General features: G+C 41.4%; 2 protein-coding genes across 5 annotated transcripts in view; one reads left to right on the top strand and one right to left on the bottom strand.

Moving 5' to 3' along the window:
* Positions 1–662: 662 nt before the first annotated feature.
* On the bottom strand, positions 663–3,911 carry RWDD2A (RWD domain containing 2A). 2 transcript variants are annotated; one of them, XM_012001188.1, is made up of 3 exons: positions 3,781–3,911; positions 2,545–2,885; positions 663–1,605 (listed from the first exon to the last, which is right to left on the bottom strand). In XM_012001188.1, the coding sequence occupies exons 2-3, from the start codon at positions 2,743–2,745 to the stop codon at positions 928–930; spliced, it is 879 nt and encodes a 292-aa protein (XP_011856578.1). In that variant the 5' UTR covers positions 2,746–2,885; positions 3,781–3,911; the 3' UTR covers positions 663–927. The 2 variants fall into 2 exon arrangements, with proteins under 2 accessions (XP_011856578.1, XP_011856579.1); XM_012001189.1 differs by having other exon boundaries at positions 2,545–2,666; positions 3,781–3,839.
* PGM3 (phosphoglucomutase 3) overlaps positions 3,286–18,750 on the top strand; it is a 29,252-nt gene continuing 13,787 nt past the window's right edge. Inside the window, exons 1-9 of one of the 3 annotated variants that reach the window (XM_012001191.1) lie at positions 3,286–3,402; positions 5,904–6,040; positions 6,214–6,419; positions 8,428–8,612; positions 10,150–10,217; positions 14,208–14,341; positions 15,248–15,443; positions 17,529–17,686; positions 18,648–18,731. In XM_012001191.1, coding sequence (XP_011856581.1) covers positions 5,959–6,040; positions 6,214–6,419; positions 8,428–8,612; positions 10,150–10,217; positions 14,208–14,341; positions 15,248–15,443; positions 17,529–17,686; positions 18,648–18,731 — 1,113 coding nt within the window. In that variant the 5' untranslated portion in view covers positions 3,286–3,402; positions 5,904–5,958. Of the gene's footprint in view, positions 3,403–3,937; positions 4,049–5,903; positions 6,041–6,213; positions 6,420–8,427; positions 8,613–10,149; positions 10,218–14,207; positions 14,342–15,247; positions 15,444–17,528; positions 17,687–18,647; positions 18,732–18,750 lie in introns of those variants that run through there. The other 2 variants (XM_012001190.1, XM_012001192.1) reach the window with 2 other exon arrangements.

The following is an 18,750-nucleotide window of genomic DNA, read 5'->3' as shown; positions in this document are numbered from 1 at the left end:
ATACTGGTATCAGGATTGCTAGTATCATTAACTGATATAAACAGCCAGAACATATAGCATTGTGGGTCATCTTTTAACTCCTGGGACTTCATTTCTCTGAGTCCTTTGCCACTGCTATTAGGAGCTAGTTTTACTAAAACACTCAAAATATGAGTTTAAAGTAAGAAATGAAGTAAACAGGCTGGGTGCAGTGGCTCACACCTGTAATCCCAGCACTTTGGAAGGCCGAGGCGGGTGGATCACATCACGAGGTTAAGAGATCGAGACCATCCTGGCCAACATGATGAAACCCTGTCTTTACTAAAAATATAAAAATTAGCTGGGCATGGTGGTGCATGCCTGTAGTCCCAGCTACTTGGGAGGCTGAGGCAGGAGAATCACTTCAACCTAGGAAGCGGAGGATGCAGTGAGCCGAGATCGTGCCACTGTACTCCAGCCTGGCGACGAAGTCGGAGTCCATCTTAAAAAAGTAAACATGTCCTTCCTGTTCTCATTTTAAACTTGATTTAGACTTCCAATAATGAAAGACAAGTGGGTGTGTCACATGTATGCTAGCAATGTGAAACAAATGCTAATCATATTTTTCAATTCGTAACTGCAGTTTGATTTTTGATGTTACCTATGGGCTTTGGATCACCCTTCAATCAAATCAGCTTCACAAGTTAAATGGATTGCTTTTATTAATTTACAATGAAATAGTTCTTGAATGACTTAACACAAGAACCTAGAGATAACATCACAATTGCACTGTTATAAAGTTTAAAGGCCTATTCATTTCACTGTCAGTTGAAATTCATTACCAGGTGAAAATTCGGGAGCTGGGTTTTGCACTGAGGATGCTACACAGCCACCAGCCTTTTTATTTTGCTCTTAATAACAGAAATACTGACTTAGTGAAATTACAAGCATAGGCCTCTCAATAGCTTTTTACGAGTCTGAACTTTTGCTTTCAATACCAAATAGTATCTGAAAAACATGCTCACTTTTGTGCTTCTTGAGAAATTCTAAGAACTGGCCCAGATTCATGTGATAGTCATTCCTTAATCCATAGTCACCATGGGCCTCAAGGAGTAATTCTTCAAAAGAATGGAAAAGGCGCAGGTCCTCACCATTTCCTTCTGTCTCCACGCTTTCGGCATGCTTACAAGAAATGTGCTTCCAATTGGGGTACCTAATTGTGTGCCAGAACTCCTCACAGTGCTCTTTGAAACCCTCCACACAAATTATACCAGGCTTTCCTGTCATGCAAAATCCAGTCACATCTAACCTTTTCCCAACATCCAAAATCTTTTTCCTTAGGTCCTGCTGATATATATGGTGACTGTAGATCCACATTCGGAGGAATGTGTTCTTGACTGGCTTTGCTTGTGTAGATGGTTCATACACAAGCTTTCTGCTCAGGAAATAAGATGCACTGTTGTCCTGTAGCCACTGGATTGCTGCACATACGCAGAGCTCACCTGGATCAAAAGTCCCTATGTAAGAAGTGAGACCTTTGTTGAGAAGTAGCTGCTGATGTCTGTCAAGTTCAGATGACCGTCCAAACAGCTGCAATGCTACATAGGGGTAGCTGTGAGGCATGGTCACTTGCAAATCAATTTTCACCTTAAAATGAAAATCAAATAGATTTAAATACCATAACATCCCATAAGCTAGTTTATCAATAGCAACTGCATGATTTTGAGAAATGTTATTGCTACTATTAAATGACAGCTGTGTACCAGGTACTTTACATACACGATTGCTTCCTTTTATGCATTAATTATTTCAATATTTATTGAACAACTACATGTGCCAGGTGCCCTTGTGCTGGGATAAATAAGTGAATAAGCCAGACACTATTTTTGCTCTTCATGAAGTCCAGAGCCTAGTGAAGGAGACACACATTAAACAAATAATTACACATAGCAAGTATTTAATTTCAATTGTGAGAAGCATTACCATGGAAAAGTGGAGGGTTCCATTGAAGTGTGTAACCAGCGGGACAGAATCCAGTCTGGGGAACCAGGAAGTTTCCTGACAACTGAAGGATGAGTAGGAAATAGCTACAACAGTGGTTCTCAAATGCCCAGTCCGCGTGTTACCTATGCTATGCTAATGTTGCTGGAGATAAATGGATCAGAAGATGGAGGTAAATTCATTTTTAGTCTTTAGATTTTTCCATCCGTATTTGCTTTCTGTGTTGTGCCATAAAAAAATCCACTCATTTACTCCTTAAAAGCCAGTTTTGTTACAGGAGATATTTAGATTTATGAAAATCATGATACATGTGCAAGGTAGTCCAACTGGATGAGTGAACAAAATAATAACGGCATAAGACTGCAAGACAGCTTCAATAAAAACTCCAGGTATATTTGTTAAAAAGGTGTGTATGTTTACATAAAATTCAAGATATTTACTGAAGACAATTTACAGAACATTCCATATCTTTCAAACAAGGTAATATGCACCCGGAATATTTCTATCTTTCCTTGACAGAAAGCTGTTCCAGATGTTTCAGTTAAAAACTGGGCACCTGGCAAACACTTAAATCAGGGCACCTACCTTGGGCTCCTCAATCTGGAGCGTAATTACAAATTCGATTTTTGGCGGCAGCGCCTCCCTTGTGCCTTCCAAATACCTCTTTATATTCGTCAGGACATTTACATCTTCAAGTTTTACTTCTCCTTGGTTAGGAAACATAGAAAACAGCATTTCCATCTCCAGTAGCTGAAGCTGAAGGCTTTCTTTCACCGAAGCAGACATGTTGCCTCGCAATCAACCTGCCTGGAAACCTCACAAGGCTCAGGGACGCTGGGTTTGTCAATGCCAGCCGGTGTCCAGCGAAATTTCCCGAAGGTCCCTTTACGTGGAAGCAATTCTGCAGGAACGCTTTGCACCGAGAGCTAGGGGCACAAACCGGACACTTACACTCTTCTTTATTTCCTGACTTCAAAATCTAGTATGCACAACATCCCCTAAAACACTCCGTTAAAACCCATATTCTGCGTACCCGGGCTCCGGGCTCCGGGCTCCCGCCTCCCGCACCCCGCACTAGATAGGGGAATCTGCACTTTCAACAGGTGTTTGGAATTGTCCCGCTGCAGGTGGCAGGCAGACACTTGCAGCCGCTCTGCAAGCCTGAATTCTAGGAAAGGCTGGGGCCCGGCTTCCAATCCCACCCGGGGCTCGGGCTTGGGCGGAGCCAGACGCTGCGGTGAGAGAGGCTGCAGTGCCGGCGGGATGGGCTCCGGGTTCCCCAGCCCTGGTGTTACCCCCAGCGCCAGTCGCCACCCCTGGGTCTCGGACTCGCGGACCGCTCCCCGCCCCCAACGCCGGGGTGGCCTTTTCGCTTGGGCCGCATCCCAGGGCTCCTGACGCTTACGATTCACTGGCCTGTGCCCCGAGGGACCCAGGATGAGGGTAGGGGGTGTCTCAGAGGTCATTAAATAAAAGATGTTTACAGCGAGCTGGGGGAAGGGGGTACCCGGGGAGACTGCGGCCGGAGAAGGCTTCCCGGATTCAAAGGTTTGGGAGATGACCTCGACGTCGGAGGGGGGATGCGGGCCGCCGGCGGCGCTCACTGTGGGCGAGGTCGCCCTGTCCGAGGCCCAGCGACGGGGCTGATACCCTACCCCCGCCCCTAGCCAAGACCACTAGGAACCCCGGCTTCCCAGGAACGCAGGGCCTGCCGCCCCCAGATGCCCGGATTTGGAGGCGGAGGCTGCGTCTCCGCGGCTGCAGTGCTCTGAGGGCCCGCGACCCTCGGCCCCAACCCCCGGGCCACCGCTGGGGCCTCACCCTTCCTGGTCATTCAATGGAAACAGCCCCAGAGCCCGCTCGGAACCGCAGCCGCAGTTCCTCAGGCGCGAGCTGCGCGCGCCCGGCGGCGAGGCGGGGGCGGGGCCGGCGGACCTTCCTCCGTCGTGATTGGCCGGGGGGCGCGGCCACAAGCCGGAAGCCACGCAGGGCCACGTCTACGGTTCTGAGGACTGGGTCTGGCTGCTGCAGACGTTGTCGCTTGGGCGTTTCTCCGCTGCGTGTAGGTGTAGGGGGCTTCCTGACCGAGGTAAGCTGGGCCCGAGGCTGGAGTTGAGAAGGGAAACTACCGGTCGGCAAGGGCTCGGTGGGAGCGGGACAGGTCAGATTCTCGGCCGGACGGAGGGTCTAGCGGGCCGGCGCGACTGACCGAGCGGCGGAGCGCGCAGGACACACCTTCAGGGCCCTGCGCCCCGCGAGCGGGCTGCTCTCGGGCCCGGCTGCGGGTCTCCTGCCTGGGCTCTGGTCCGTGGACCTAGGCGAGCACCTCAGGGTGGAGTGCCAGGTAATTCGAGGGTAGGCGGGAGAGAGGCACTAAGGAGGTTTGAAGATTGAATGGAGAGTAGGGGGATAGTCTTAACTTTTTGAGTGGACTCTGGATTTGGCAAATGTGCTTTCAATAAAGGCATTCGCAGACGCATTGGAAGTAGTTGTAGGACCTGAAACGCATATTATCTGGACCTTTTTTTTTTTTTTAAATGGCTTTTTGGAGTTAACAGGACTGGTTTACACCCTTATGAATAATCATGACACATAACTGACTGCTCAGTTTTTACAAATATGTATTTATCCTTAGGAAAGAGATTTGACCACTGTCTTGAACTAAATTAGCTTGCCGAATGCCAGCTTTTTCCAACTGGACAAAAGTAACTGTTTTTCACCATTTCTTGTAAGTTCTGTTCATTGAAGCAATGAAGGACAATAAAGAAAACAAGATTATGAGGCTAGCAGCTGGCTAATTGGGAATTAATTGACCCAGGAAATGTATAATGTATATGGACTGCTGAAGGAAAACTACGGACTGAGGTTGGAAACCCCAAGTTCCACTTAATGGGAGTATCCAAGAGAAAGCAGTATTAGTGGGCTAAGGGCCGATGTTTTTGTTCTTGTTGTTTGTTTGTTTTGAGAGGGAGTCTCGCCCTGTCGCCCAGGCTGAAGTGCAGTGGCGCGATCTCTGCTTACTGCGACCTCCACCTCCTGGGTTCAGGCGATTCTCCTGCCTTAGCCTCTCGAGTAGCTGGGACTACAAGCGCGCGCCACCACGACAAGCTACTTTTTGTATTTTTAGTAGAGACGGGGGTTTCACCATATTGGTCAGGCTGGTCTTGAACTCCTGACCTCGTGATTCGCCCGCCTTGGCCTCCCAAAATGCTGGGATTACAGGTGTGAGCCACCGCACCTGGTCTCTTTGGTTTGGTTTGTTTTGAGACAAGAGTCTCCCTTTGTCACCCAGGCCAGGAGTGCAGTGGCGCGATCTCAGATCTCAGCTCATTGCAACCTCCACCTCCCGGGTTCAAGAGATTCTCCTGCCTCAGCCTACCTAGTAGCTGGGATTACAGGCGCCCGCCAACACGCCCGACTAATTTTTTTTTTGTATTTATAGTATAGAGGCAGTTTCACCATGTTGGCCAGGCTAGTTTCAAACTCCTGACCTCAGGTGATCCGCCTGCCTCGGCCTCCCAAAGTGCTAAGATTACAGGTGTGAGCCACCGCTCCCGGCCGATGTTTTATTTTTTAAAGTAAAGGAGAAAGGTGGCATTCTTTAGGAAGAAGATATTGCTAGTTTTAGAGCAACATCGTAGAAGGGTGTCCTGATTGTCCTTAAGAAAATGGAAAAAGATCTGGGTAGTCTTGGAGAAGAAACTGTTGCCTTTTGCTTTTCCTTTGAGGATATGTCTCTGTAGTTTCGAAGAAATAGCAAAAGAACCACAAAGATTTCTCAGATATTTGGGGATATGTAGTTCCAGTCCACTCAAGAATCTGACTTTAGGCCTCAATCCATCACCAGCTATCTATGTTAATTTAGGTTAGTTTCCCCTTTTGTAAAAGGAAATGATCTTTGAGCTCATTGGAGTCTCTGAATAGGTGTAAAATCTTCATTTTAGTTGAGAGTGGACCAATTTAAGTGTGCTCGGGTCCGGGAATAGTCCTGGAGCTAAAATGGGAGGAGAGTGGGGACAATCTGATATCTGCCCTGAGTCTTCCCAGGAGTGGACAATACAAGTTGGGCAAGATCTTCTAGGTAATTCTAACCCACAGGACTTACTCTCCTGCCCATTGCTCTGTCAAACATAGGGTTCTTTGAGGAGGTTCAGACTGAGACAGACCTATTTGTTTGGGGTGGCAGTTTTTGAAGCAAATGGTTTCTTGAGAGGTTACTTGTTATGCCTGAAACAATATTTCTTAATTTTGTAGACATGGATTTAGGTGCTATTACAAAATACTCAGCATTACATGCCAAGCCCAATGGACTGATTCTTCAATACGGGACTGCTGGATTTCGAACGAAGGCAGAACATCTTGATCATGTCATGTTTCGCATGGGATTATTAGCTGTCCTGAGGTCAAAACAGACAAAATCCACTATAGGAGTCATGGTAACAGCGTCCCACAATCCTGAGGTAATGGGTTTAGTGCCCTGATAAAGCAGACCATCATTTACAATACCAAGCCTTAGTGTCTGAGCAGTTTGACCTAAAGTACAAATTCTAATTCTAGGAATGTGCCTTCTCATTTATATGTGCTTTGGATGTGAAACCACTTTTTTATTTTTATTTTTATTTTTTTAAGAGCGTGATCATTAAGCTCATGATTCCTAAGGGTGTGGAAAGAATGAAAAGATACTGTCTTTTTTTTGGAGTGTTCATGTTAGAGAAATAACAATGTTCTTCCAAATTTATTGATTTAAGACATGTTTGGTAATTGAAAATTGTTTCCTTTGTTAACTTAGCAGTGATTAAAGATATTGGGGATGGATGAGGGAGGGTAAAGATTTGAAAAGAAACTTTTTGAACATTTTCAGACAGGTTTTTATAGCTCGGCAATAATTTCTTGTTCTGAATGAACAAACAGGTGAGCTTTGGCAGAATATTGATGATGCCTGATGGTTCTAGTCTTTGTGACAGATTTGAATCAAAGTATTCTTTTTGACACAATTATTTTTTCAGCTTTATTGTGGTATAAGTGATAAATAAAAATTGTATATATTCAAGTAATACAACACCATGTTTTGATATGTGTATACATTGTGAAATGATTAATACTATCAGGCTAATTAACATATACATTACCTCACATAGTTACCTTGTTTTGTGGTGAGAATACTTAAGATGTACTCTCAACACGTTTTCAATATATATTATTATGAACTGTAGTCACCATGCTGTACATTAACATCTTCCAGAACTTACTCATCTTATAACTGCAAGTTTATGCTCATTGGCCAGCATCTCCCCATTTCCCTTACCCTCTAGCCACCACCATACTACTCTCTGTTTCTGTGAGTTCCACTTTTTTACATAACACATGTATGTTATGATCCTGCGGTATTTGTCTTCATGTGTCTGCTTATTTAACTTAGCATAATGTCTTCCAGATTCAACCATGATGCAAATGGCACTATTTCTTTTTTAAGGCTGAATAATATTCTGTTGTGTATATATACCACATTTTCTTCATCCATTTATCTGTTTATGTGCACTTAGGTTGTTTCTATATCTTAGCCAACCTCTTGATACAATGTAATTGTTCTGTATTGTCTGTAGACCATTAATACAGGGTTTGAATAATACGCTTCTATTTGATTGCTTGGGGTGTGGGATTTTTGCCTTTGTAGCTAAATCAGCAGCAAGTTAAAGTGGTGTAGGTCTGTGAAGGATTGTAACCTCCTCTTCCCCCAAACAAGGGCATTGCTTGTCCAAATATGTGATCACTATAAATGTGTAAATGTCTAAATATGTAAATCACCATAATTGATTGACTGATTGACTTCTAGGAAAAGCCCCACATTTATTGCTAGTTCCAGAGGCATTCTCAAAATGATTCTCATTTCTTTCAGGTGACATTCACTGTGAACTACATTTTCTTTCTAGGAATTTGAGCAGAACAGTGTTGGGAGGCAGTTTTCACTTTCTGTCCCACCCGCTGGTTGACAAGCTGGCTAGTGTGTTCTTGGAGTTCCAAGTCATAGTGAGAAGGATCTCTGTGTGCCCTTATTCTGCTCCACTTGTGCCCTAGTCAGTTTATTGATAGCGAATGCACAGATCACAGCCTTTTACAAAGGCTAGTGTGGCATAATGTTTTTAGGCGAGTCGGATAGACTTGCTCTTTTAATCAGTACTGACATTTATTAGCTGTATGGTCATAAGCAAATTACCTAACCTCTCTGAAGCTCAGTTTTCTCAAAGTAAGATTGGACTAAAAATAGGATTATTAGTTTAATTGATTTATGTGTGTCATGAGGATTTAATGAGGTAATAGATACATAAAATATCAGTATTAATATTTGGTGTTTATTGTTGAAGCTGCTCAGCCATCACTGTCTTTGGTTGAAGGGAAACAGCTTTTGCGTTCTACTCTCAACTCAGCCTCATGAGTATGCACAGATTGCTTGTTTGTTTTTCTTTTAAGGAAGACAATGGTGTAAAATTGGTTGATCCTTTGGGTGAAATGTTGGCACCATCCTGGGAGGAACATGCCACCTGTTTAGCAAACGCTGAGGAACAAGATATGCAGAGAGTGCTTATTGACATCAGCGAGAAAGAAGCTGTGAATCTGCAACAAGATGCCTTTGTAGTTATTGGTAGAGATACCAGGTGATGATAAGAGTTACTGGTAAAAAAAAAAAAAAAAAAAAAGCTTTGGGAATGTGATATAAACGATTGTATCAGTTTTAATCCAAGACAAATGGAAAGAAGTAAAGTGGAACTACCCTGAGTTGCATGTCTACCTGCATGACCTTTTTAGTAGGATGTGGTAGCTAAGTCACAACTGCAGCTTGGGGTTTGGAGTCTGACTCTGGTTTGAAACCCTACTCCAAAACCCAAGCTGCAGAATAATATATGGAAAATACTTCCTGACACAAGAGAAGCACTGAATAAATGTCTCCCACTCCCTCTGTAGGTTTTTTTTCTTCCCTACAGAGTCATAACATGTGATTTGAACTCATTATTTTTAAAGATTTACTTTGTAATCTGTGTTACTATTGTTTCAAATATTTATATGATTTTTCCATGCTGGAGCTCACTGAAAAGTATAATATTATTTCGCAGCTTTTGCCTTCCTTAACAAAAATGTATTTTTGTAAAATATTAGATGAAAAGTATACTTTGCAACAGTAGCATTTCCTTTTGCATAAGATCTGATTTTAACCTGAGATTCTTTCAAAAGGAAATTTCTACTCAGTCTCCAATACCTGGACTGGTTTTTCTTACCCTCTGTTGTGTTACCAGAGGGTTTTCCAGATACCGATGATAGTAGCAGAAATAGCCAAGTAACTTATGTTCTGAAGTACGTTATCCTACCACAGTAAAGCCATCCCACATGTATTTGGTTCTTAACTATTAACTAATCTAAGTGATAAAACATCTTTTCCCACAAGGCAGTTTTTTTTTTTTTTTTTAATTTTTTTGACATGGAGTCTTGCTCTGTCACCAGGCTGGAGTGCAGTGGCACAATCTTGGCTCATTGCGCCCTCCACCTGCCGAGGTCAAGCGATTCTCCTGCCTCAGCCTCCCAAGTACCTGGGACCACAGGTGTGTGCCACCACGCCCAGCTAATTTTTGTATTTTTTAGTAGAGATGGCGTTTCACCATGTTGACCAGGATGGTCTCAATCTCGTGATGCACCCGCCTCGGCCTCCCAAAGTGCTGGTTTCACAGGTGTGAGTCACTGTGCCTGGCCAAGGCAGTTTTTTAATCTGTTTTATTTTCAGATAGATAATTTGCTCTGACTTTACAAAATGGAAAACAGGTTCTTTATCCTTGGTGGCTTAATACAAGAACTGTCTTATACATACTGTGTATATTCCATGTTTATTGTTACTGTTCTTAGAGTTCAGACATGTTGCTATAGTCAAACTTGAAAAGGTATTTGGGTATGGTGTGGTTAAGAGTGTCCTTTATTTTATAAATTCATTTAAAAGCCAAAATTTTTCCAAGAACTAAATTGCGAAAGGTTATTGGAAAATGCTTCTAATTTACCAGTATCTTCAGAATTTATAGCTTTCAGTTCAGATACAAGGAACTTATTATTTTGAAATTTGTGACATGTAATTTTGGCATTTGCTTGCAGAACCAGCAACCCTGCCAGTTTCCGGATGGGATATATTATTTTCTTCCTTTTCTTTCCTAGGCCCAGCAGTGAGAAACTTTCACAATCCGTAATAGATGGTGTGACTGTTCTGGGAGGTCAATTCCATGGTATGTAGTTATCCTGAGTTGGAAATTAAACAATCTTTAAAAAACTTTTATTTACAAAAGTAATGTATATTTATTTAGAAAATTGTGAAAATACAGATGAACAAAAAAATATTTAAAAAATGAACTCCTGGATACAAAAATACTAACTTTAAAAATAATCTTCCAGGTCGTTTCTGGGCAGGCATGTTTTGTTTTACCTATGGCAGTACTATAGGAGATTATAGGTGGGAAATTCTGAACAAATACAACTTCCTTCACTTTGGTAAGGCTGAATTTCCTCAAATAAAAACCTTTTTAAGTACTTGAAGATGATCATTCTGGGGAGCTTTGTCAATATTAGGTTTTCACTAATAGCTGGTCTGTGAAATCAGCTGTTACCTGTCAAGTAGTGATGGGCAATATCTTTGACAGGTAGTTCTTTATGTTATATCAAATGACAGAGAATTAAATGAAACAACACACTAGGATCCCCTTCTCACACTTTGTCTATTGTGAAGGCACTGCCTCCACTATGTTTTGAGGTGAATATTTTCCTGGTGTGAGATCTTTCTCATTAAAACAAACATCCACTCTTGACCTTTGAAACCTTTGACTGAGTTCTGACTGTGTTCCTTTCCTGCACAGTCAGTCTGGCCTCTGTTGAGGGCTTGCTCTGCTTACCTTGTCTGTTTCCTCCTCTTCTGTCATTCTTCAGCCTTCTGCAGGTGAGTCTGTATCCTTACCTCTCCGTGAAATAAATGTCTCCCCAGCCCACCCCTGGCATCCATCTGCATTGTTATTGCCAAATCTTGTGGATATTGTAAAGTAGGGATTCTTAACCAGGGACCTCTGTGGCATGTCTGGGACTGCTGCAGAGGACCTGTGGATCTCATGATACGATGTACAGAGTGTTGTCCGCAGAAGCGCTTTCCCTGGGAGTGTACAAGTACCTCTGCTCAGATACTCAGAGGGGGCTGTGATCTAAAAATAATTTTAATAATTTATGCTTTAAAGTTCTTACAGTTGAAGTCTTTGTAGCTTTCCATAATGTTAAAGCTCTTTCTTTGAGCTTCTACTTGGCCACTATTCCATATTGGTCTTCTCTGTTGGCTCCTCTTCTGTCTCTTTCGGGGAGGACATTCCTCGGGACTCTTTTTCATTCTGCATGATTTCTGAATGATTATCTCTACTGCTATAGCTTGAGCTACCTTATTTATTTATTTATTTATTGTTTGAGATGGAGTCTCACTCTGTCGCCAGGCTGGAGTGCAGTGGCTCTATCTCAGCTCACTGCAACGTCTGACTCCCTGGTTCAAGTGATTCTCCTGCCTCAGCCTCCTGAGTAGCTGGGATTACAGGCATGTGCCACCACACCTGGCTAATTTTTGTATTAGTAGAGACGGGGTTTCATCATGTTGGCCAGACTGGTCTCGATCTCCTGACCTTGTGATCCGTCTACCTTGGCCTCTCAAAGTGCTGGGATTACAGGCATGAGCTACCGTGCCTGGCCTCATTCATTTATTAATTCATCAAACATGTTTTACTACCTGCTGTGTACCTCCCTCTAGTAGTCTGTTTCTGTTTCACTGTGTATCACAACCCATAGTAAGAAACCCATTATGTGTCATGACATGTCAATGTGTGCTTGTATGTATAACTGAAATAATAGTTTGAATAAACAATGCTCATCCTTCCTACATGACATGCAATCATCTGTTTAAAATGCACAAATGCTGGTTTGTGTCTCAGTAAATTCCATGGCCCATTGGCAGGCTGTGGCCTGCAATTTGTAAAGCATTGGTCTGAATGGTGTCCTCCCTTAGGTGGCCTGCTTCTATCTCGTGTTCACCTTGCCCCAAACTATTCTTTCTGTCATCCCCAGAATGGTTGTCTTTTTCAGCATTTTCATTCTGTCTCTAGAACGATCACTCTTCTAGTGTTTTAGTCTAGAAAATGTTGAGGGTAATTTTTTAAAGCTTTCCTTCATTTCTCTCTTCAGCTTAGTGTATTTCAGGAAATGAAAAAAGGTTAATGTAGGGAGAATGGGGGTTAGGAGAAGAGTAGGGAGGTAAGGTGGGCTAATTCATACGAAACCTTGGAGGTCATGGCAAGAACCTGGGCTCTATTCCAGATGCAGTGGGACTCCATTGAAGGATTTTATGCAAGAGGGTGATACGATCATATTTTCATTTAAGCCAGTCCCTCTGTTTGTCGTAGAGAGAAGGGAAAGGAGAGTTGTAAGAAGGAAAGAGACCAGCTAGGCCACTCTTGAAAAATTAGTATTGCATTCAAAGGATTTTGTGGTATATGGGGAGAACAGAACTGTGAAGAACACATTCCAGGTTTCTGAGTTGATGAGTTGGATAGATAATCCTTTTCATTGGGTACATAAACTAGTCATTTAGTAAATGTTTCTTTGGTAATTTTGATATTGGTCGTAAAATTATTTTGTTTCTTCCTTTAGCATGTCTTTTAGAATAATGGGTTCCTCTAGTAAACACTTTCATTAAGCTAACCTAAGCTCTTATTTGCATTTTTTGAGCTTCTCCATCTCCTCCCATCTCATCATTATACCAGAGCTAAGGTTGCCTTCATAAGGTACCATTTCTATTAAATCACTTCAGGGCTCAAGAATTTAAAGTGACTCCTTTTTTCCTCCAGTCAAATTGTTGTGTTTGAGGTTCAGGTCCAACTGACAGGTTTAGTCACTGAATATTTACTTATTGGTTACTGGTCCAGTTTGCTATCCATTTTTCTTTGTTTTTTGCTCATGGTGCTTTTCTTATAAGTTAGCTATGTTTAACTGTAAGCTGGTTTTCTTTCTTTCTTTTTTTTTTTTTTTTTTGAAAATTACGGGATGTTTTTGAGGTTTACAATGAAAGTACAGTCCTTTGGTAAAATTTAGTCTTTGGCTTCTGCTGGGTACCTGGGGCACTGGCTGGGTTCACTTTAAATTGATTCATGACAGGCCGGGCATGGTGGCTCACACCTGTAATCCCAGCATTTTGGGAGGCCGAGGTGGGTGGATCATTTGAGGTCAGGAGTTTGAGACCAGTCTGGCCAACATGGTGAAACCCTGTCTGTACTAAAAATACAAAAATTAGCCAGGTGTGGTGGTAGGCACCTGTAATCCCAGCTACTTGGGAGGCTGAGACAGGAGAATCCCTTGAGCCTGGGGGGTAGAGGTTGTAGTGAGCTGAGATTGTGCCAGTGCCCTCCAGCCTGAGCGATACGGCGAAACTCCATCTCAGAAAAAAAAAAATCATGACAAAGTTCCTTTGGACTCCTGCGGTTATGTATGTTTGGGCAGGATATTCATGCGAGGGCCTGTGCTTGGTAATAGCTCTTCAAGAATGGGTTTTCCCCTCTTCCCTGCTTAGTGTTAAGATAACTGTTGTGGGAGTGGTGACATGGGGTGATTAATTTCTGACTCATCCTCACACTGAAGGTATAGTTCTTTGGGATTTCAGCTTCATGAGAGTCTTCTACTGGGTTCTGCATCTTAGATCACCGTGGGCTTTTTTTTGCTCTGAAAACCGTAGCTCAATTTCTAGTTTAGAGGAATTAATTCAGAACAAAACTGGCTTCCAGACTAGCTTAGATCTTGAAGTTCTTGCCTTCAGGTATGTTTCGGCCTGATAATTCTGTAACTTCTCAGCACTGTAGTTCTTTTTAAAAGGAGATTTTTGTCTTTTATCTAGCATTTTAGTTGTTTCCAGGAGGACGATTCATCTGAATTATGTAGTTTGCAATGTTACTGGAAACAGAACTCAATTATTACTTGTCTATATTGCTTTATATTTACATTATTACCTGTTTATATGTAGTGATTTTTTTTTTGGCTACTAATGGTCATTTATATTTCTTTTTAAGATCATTTTTATGTTTTCTAAGATGTCTGAGATGATAAAAAAGGATTTGTCACCCTGAAATTCCTACGCATGAATGCATTTAAACTTTTTTCTCTTTGTTAAGAAATGTGGTGAATTGCTTTTTGTATTTCTACGACAGATTATGGCTTGTTAACAACACCCCAGCTGCACTACATGGTGTACTGTCGAAACACGGGTGGCCGATATGGAAAGGCAACTATAGAAGGTTACTACCAGAAACTCTCTAAGGCTTTTGTGGAACTCACCAAACAGGTGAAAAGTTTATTGAACATGGTTAGAGTTCAAACAAATGAATAAAGTAACATAGTCTACTGAACAGATTATCTTTTTGTCATGCCTCCTCCTTCCTTTTCCAAAAATGCTGCATATCTCCTTTTTTGTTTTGCTCTAGGGCTACTCAAGGTTCTGGTCTATGTATCCTGCTAACTTACATTGGTGTTTACTTGGCAAAGCACGTAGTACATTCTGAGATCCTTTGGGGAAGAAAACATGGTGGGGGTCTTGACGATGGTTATCATAAGTATTCATTCAGATGAATTTGATCTTAGTTAATGTAGGTGCTATTGGCTTAATACCTGAGGCATCTATTATTGAGATTTTCTTCTAGGTATATTGGCTTGTTAAATGTGGAGAGATTTGAGAAGTATAATTCATTTGATCAACAAATACTGAGTGTATGTCCTTACCAGGCACAATTAACTAAAAGCCCTTGCTCTCATAGAACTTAAAATTTGGGGTGAGGATAGCTGGGAGAGGAGACAATTAGAAAAAAAACAAATCTGCCTGATGATGTTACTACTATAAAAAGGATGACATGTCATTACTGCCCATTTGTCTGTGTGCTTATTCTTGCATTTGAATGGCTGCCTTGTAATATTACTTTTAAGGGACCCTGTTAATTGAGACTAAATTTTAATAAAGCTCTATGCTATCAGTTGTTCAATCAGCGAAACTCTTCTATTGTTCCAGGTGTTTTTAAATTTTACTTTAGTGTTTTATAATTTTAAAAATTGATAAAATTATAATTGATAAAATATAAAAATTAAAATAGATGAGTTAACTGAATATTTACATATGCACATATGTATATATGCTTTATATTTCACATTTATTTTTATAACTTGAAATTTTTCTTCCATGTGTCTTTTTCCTTTGTAGGCTTCCTGCAGTGGAGATGAATACAGATCACTTAAGGTCGACTGTGCAAATGGCATAGGGGCCCTGAAGCTAAGGGAAATGGAACACTACTTCTCACAGGGCTTGTCAGTTCAGCTGTTTAATGATGGGTCCAAGGGGAAACTCAATCATTTATGTGGAGCTGACTTTGTGAAAAGTCATCAGAAACCTCCACAGGGTATGTCGTACTAGCACTGTAAAAATTTGTTTTTAATGCTCTCTGAGGCCAATCTCACTTATAAACGAAGGTGGTAAAGTGAGTTAAGAATCATGCAGCTAGTCCTGGCTCTGCCACATTTAGACACTGAGAAATCTTCCCATTCTCAGAGCAATTGAAACATGGTCTGCTCTCTCTGCCTGTAAATCACACCACTCCTCATAGTCTACAGGAAATCAGGTGGGGAAAGCAAAGTCAGGAAATGGCATTCAGGAAATGTGTGAGCATTCTAGAGCAGTGGTTCTCAAACTGGCATGCGTCAGAATCACTTTGAGGGCTTGTTAGCACAGATTCCTGGGCTCCACTTCTGAGTTTCTAGAGGTCTGGCATAGGATTTGCATATGATAGAAATTTGCATTTTTTTTTTTTTTTTGAGACAGAGTCTCGCTCTGTCACCCAGGCTGGAGTGCAGTGGCCGGATCTCAGCTCACTGCAAGCTCCGCCTCCCGGGTTTAGCCATTCCCCTGCCTCAGCCTCCCGAGTAGCTGGGACTACAGGCGCCCGCCACCTCGCCCGGCTAGTTTTTTGTATTTTTTAGTAGAGACGGGGTTTCACCGTGTTAGCCAGGATGGTCTCGATCTCCTGACCTCGTGATCCGCCCGTCTCGGCCTCCCAAAGGGCTGGGATTACAGGCTTGAGCCACCGCGCCCGGCCTAGAAATTTGCATTTCTATCAAGTTTGCAGGCTTTGTTCACGGTGCTTGTCTGGGGATCCCTTTTGGAGAATCAGATCTAGAGGGTAGCATAGTAAGTATTATTAGATACCTTGTCTGAATTAGATATACTTTGGAAAGCGAATGTAACTGCTTATACAGTTGTTAGTAATCAGTGTTTTCCACTCAGTGCAGAGTAGGAGGAGGAACTTTTCTTCAGATTTTAGTTGTAGTAAGAGGTGTTCTGGATTTATCTGCATTATAGACCCTACATTATTTGCTTAGGACAAACCTGACTTGCAGTTATGTTTTGTTTGGCTGCATTTGTGTGTTTGTCTGTGTGCCACTGTTTAAAAATTCCGTGACTTCTCTTACATATTGGAATCTCTAGCATCTCTTTACCAAAATCAGAAAATGTTCACACATGGCATTAGTCCACTGCAGTCAGATAGATGCTGCCCCCCTTAAATAGGACATGCATTCTAGAACTCTACAGACTTCATCATCCAGTTGCCTCATTCATTCATGTTATTATGCCTTACTTAATAAGCATTTAAAATGTCAGTGTAGTCAACCAATTTGAGCTCCTTTTCATTAAATTGCTTGTTTTGACATTTACTTGACAGTTCAGTTCTGCCACTTATTTATCCATTTATTAAATACTGAGCTCTTACTCTCTATGCTCTAGGCTTTGGGACTACAGTATGAACAAAACCATAGTCCTTGCTTTCCTGAAGCTTGCATCATGTCCTTTCGTCAATCTTATGATCCCATCCCTGACAAAAGCCTTTTACTTCTTAGTTGCCTCATGTTGGATTTGTCACTCTGCTGCTGTCATGGCTAAGGAATAGCCAAATTTTCCAATAAATTTGATGCTACAATTGCTGAGATTTCAGCAACTTTATGTAAATTTCATAAGCCAGTTATCTCTCAAAGTTATAATTCTTTGCTCTTAATTACCAGTGTTTCTTTTTATTGGTGGTATGAACAAATAAAAATCATTTCTGTAGAATTAAAGCACATACCTCATCTAGTGCTGATTATTTCTTCTATGTAAAGGAGATCACGGTGCTAGGTAAATTACATTCAGAAATGTAGCTTTCAAAAAAATTTTATGGGATACCTGTCTAGCCAAACCAACCTGCTTATAAAATGGAATTTTATAATAGTAGTATAGCAAATTTCAGCATAGGTTTTGAATGCTCCTTTTTTCACTTTGCAGTGAAAGAATTTGACCTGTAAAAATCACTGATAAACTATGTACTATTTAAAGATTATATACTAGTTAAAGATTAAGACATTGATTTTTAGGAGGATAAATTTAAGAGAAAATTCTAAAACTCTTTATAATAAATTCTTAGACTGAAATGCATGTAAATTATCCTGTGTGCTAGGAATGGAAATTAAGTCCAATGAAAGATGCTGTTCTTTTGATGGAGATGCAGACAGAATTGTTTATTACTACCATGATGCAGATGGCCACTTTCATCTCATAGATGGAGACAAGATAGCAACGTTAATTAGCAGTTTCCTTAAAGAGCTCCTGGTGGAGGTATGGTGGGGGGATTGGCTACCCTCTAAAACAAGACTTAGTGAAATAGTTCCATATTTTATTGTTATTTGTCAGAAAGGCAAAATTTATGACGAATTCTTTATATTAATGGGCAGAAAATTCAAAAAAGAGCAGTGGTAATACCCAGTCATTTGAACATTTGAGGCTTTGGAACTTGAAGGTACTCTTTTCGTCCTTATACTGGCCGAGTTTTGTGATTTGAAGCTTTAGGAAGTTTTGCTTCCATCATAATTGAAACTTTGATGAGAGTTCTGTGGTCACTCCATAAAAGTCCTAAATTCTAAGAGGAAATCTCATCATCTGATATATTAACTGATTATGATAAGCTTAGTAATGTGAGATTTGTTTCATTTTGCTATATTAGAAATAAATCTCAGGCTAGCTTTAAGTACACAACATAACTGGAAATTTCCAGGCTGGAGTGCAGGGGCGCGATCTCGGCTCATTGCAACCTCTGCCTCCTGGGCTCAAGCAATTCTTCTGCCTCAGCCTCCCAAGTAGCTAGGATTACAGGTGCATGCCACCACACCTGGCTAATTTTTGTATTTTTAGTAGAGATGGGGTTTCACTATGGTGGCCAGGCTGGTCTCGAACTCTTGACCTCAGTTGATCCACCCACCTTGGCCTCCCAAAGTGCTGGGATTACAGGCATGAGCCACTGTGCCTGGCCAGATACTTTTATTTAAAAAATTAAAGAGGTGAGGATCAGGAGATACAGGCTTCTTAAAAGAGGATTTCTCATAGAATTGCTTTAAATAGTGCTCAAATGTCTTTTAGGCTTTTTTCCTGGTATACATGTGAATTTTCAGTCAGACATTTATGGCATAAACTAAGGCGCAACTAAACTGACTGATAATTTTGTTAGCCTTTAGAACTCATTATATTTGTTTTCGTAGACGATACTTTTGATGGCAAGTTAAGTATCACTGTTTTTGTCTAGATTGGAGAAAGTTTGAATATTGGTGTTGTACAAACTGCATATGCAAATGGAAGTTCAACACGGTATCTTGAAGAAGTTATGAAGGTATTGAACCATTTTTGTT

The sequence above is a fragment of the Mandrillus leucophaeus genome, unplaced genomic scaffold (assembly GCF_000951045.1).
Source record: "Mandrillus leucophaeus isolate KB7577 unplaced genomic scaffold, Mleu.le_1.0 Scaffold652, whole genome shotgun sequence".
NCBI lineage: Eukaryota > Metazoa > Chordata > Mammalia > Primates > Cercopithecidae > Mandrillus > Mandrillus leucophaeus.
This window is presented reverse-complemented; position numbering and strand designations above follow the sequence as displayed.

What these genes read in the sequence shown, in the direction of transcription:
- RWDD2A (XM_012001188.1), bottom strand. Translation starts at nt 2,745, where the DNA reads ATGTCTGCTTCGGTGAAAGAAAGCCTTCAGCTTCAGCTACTGGAGATG. An exon ending in TCCAGATTGAGGAGCCCAAG is followed by an intron (nt 1,606 to 2,544) that starts GTAGGTGCCCTG and finishes TTTCATTTTAAG; the next exon opens with GTGAAAATTGATTTGCAAGT.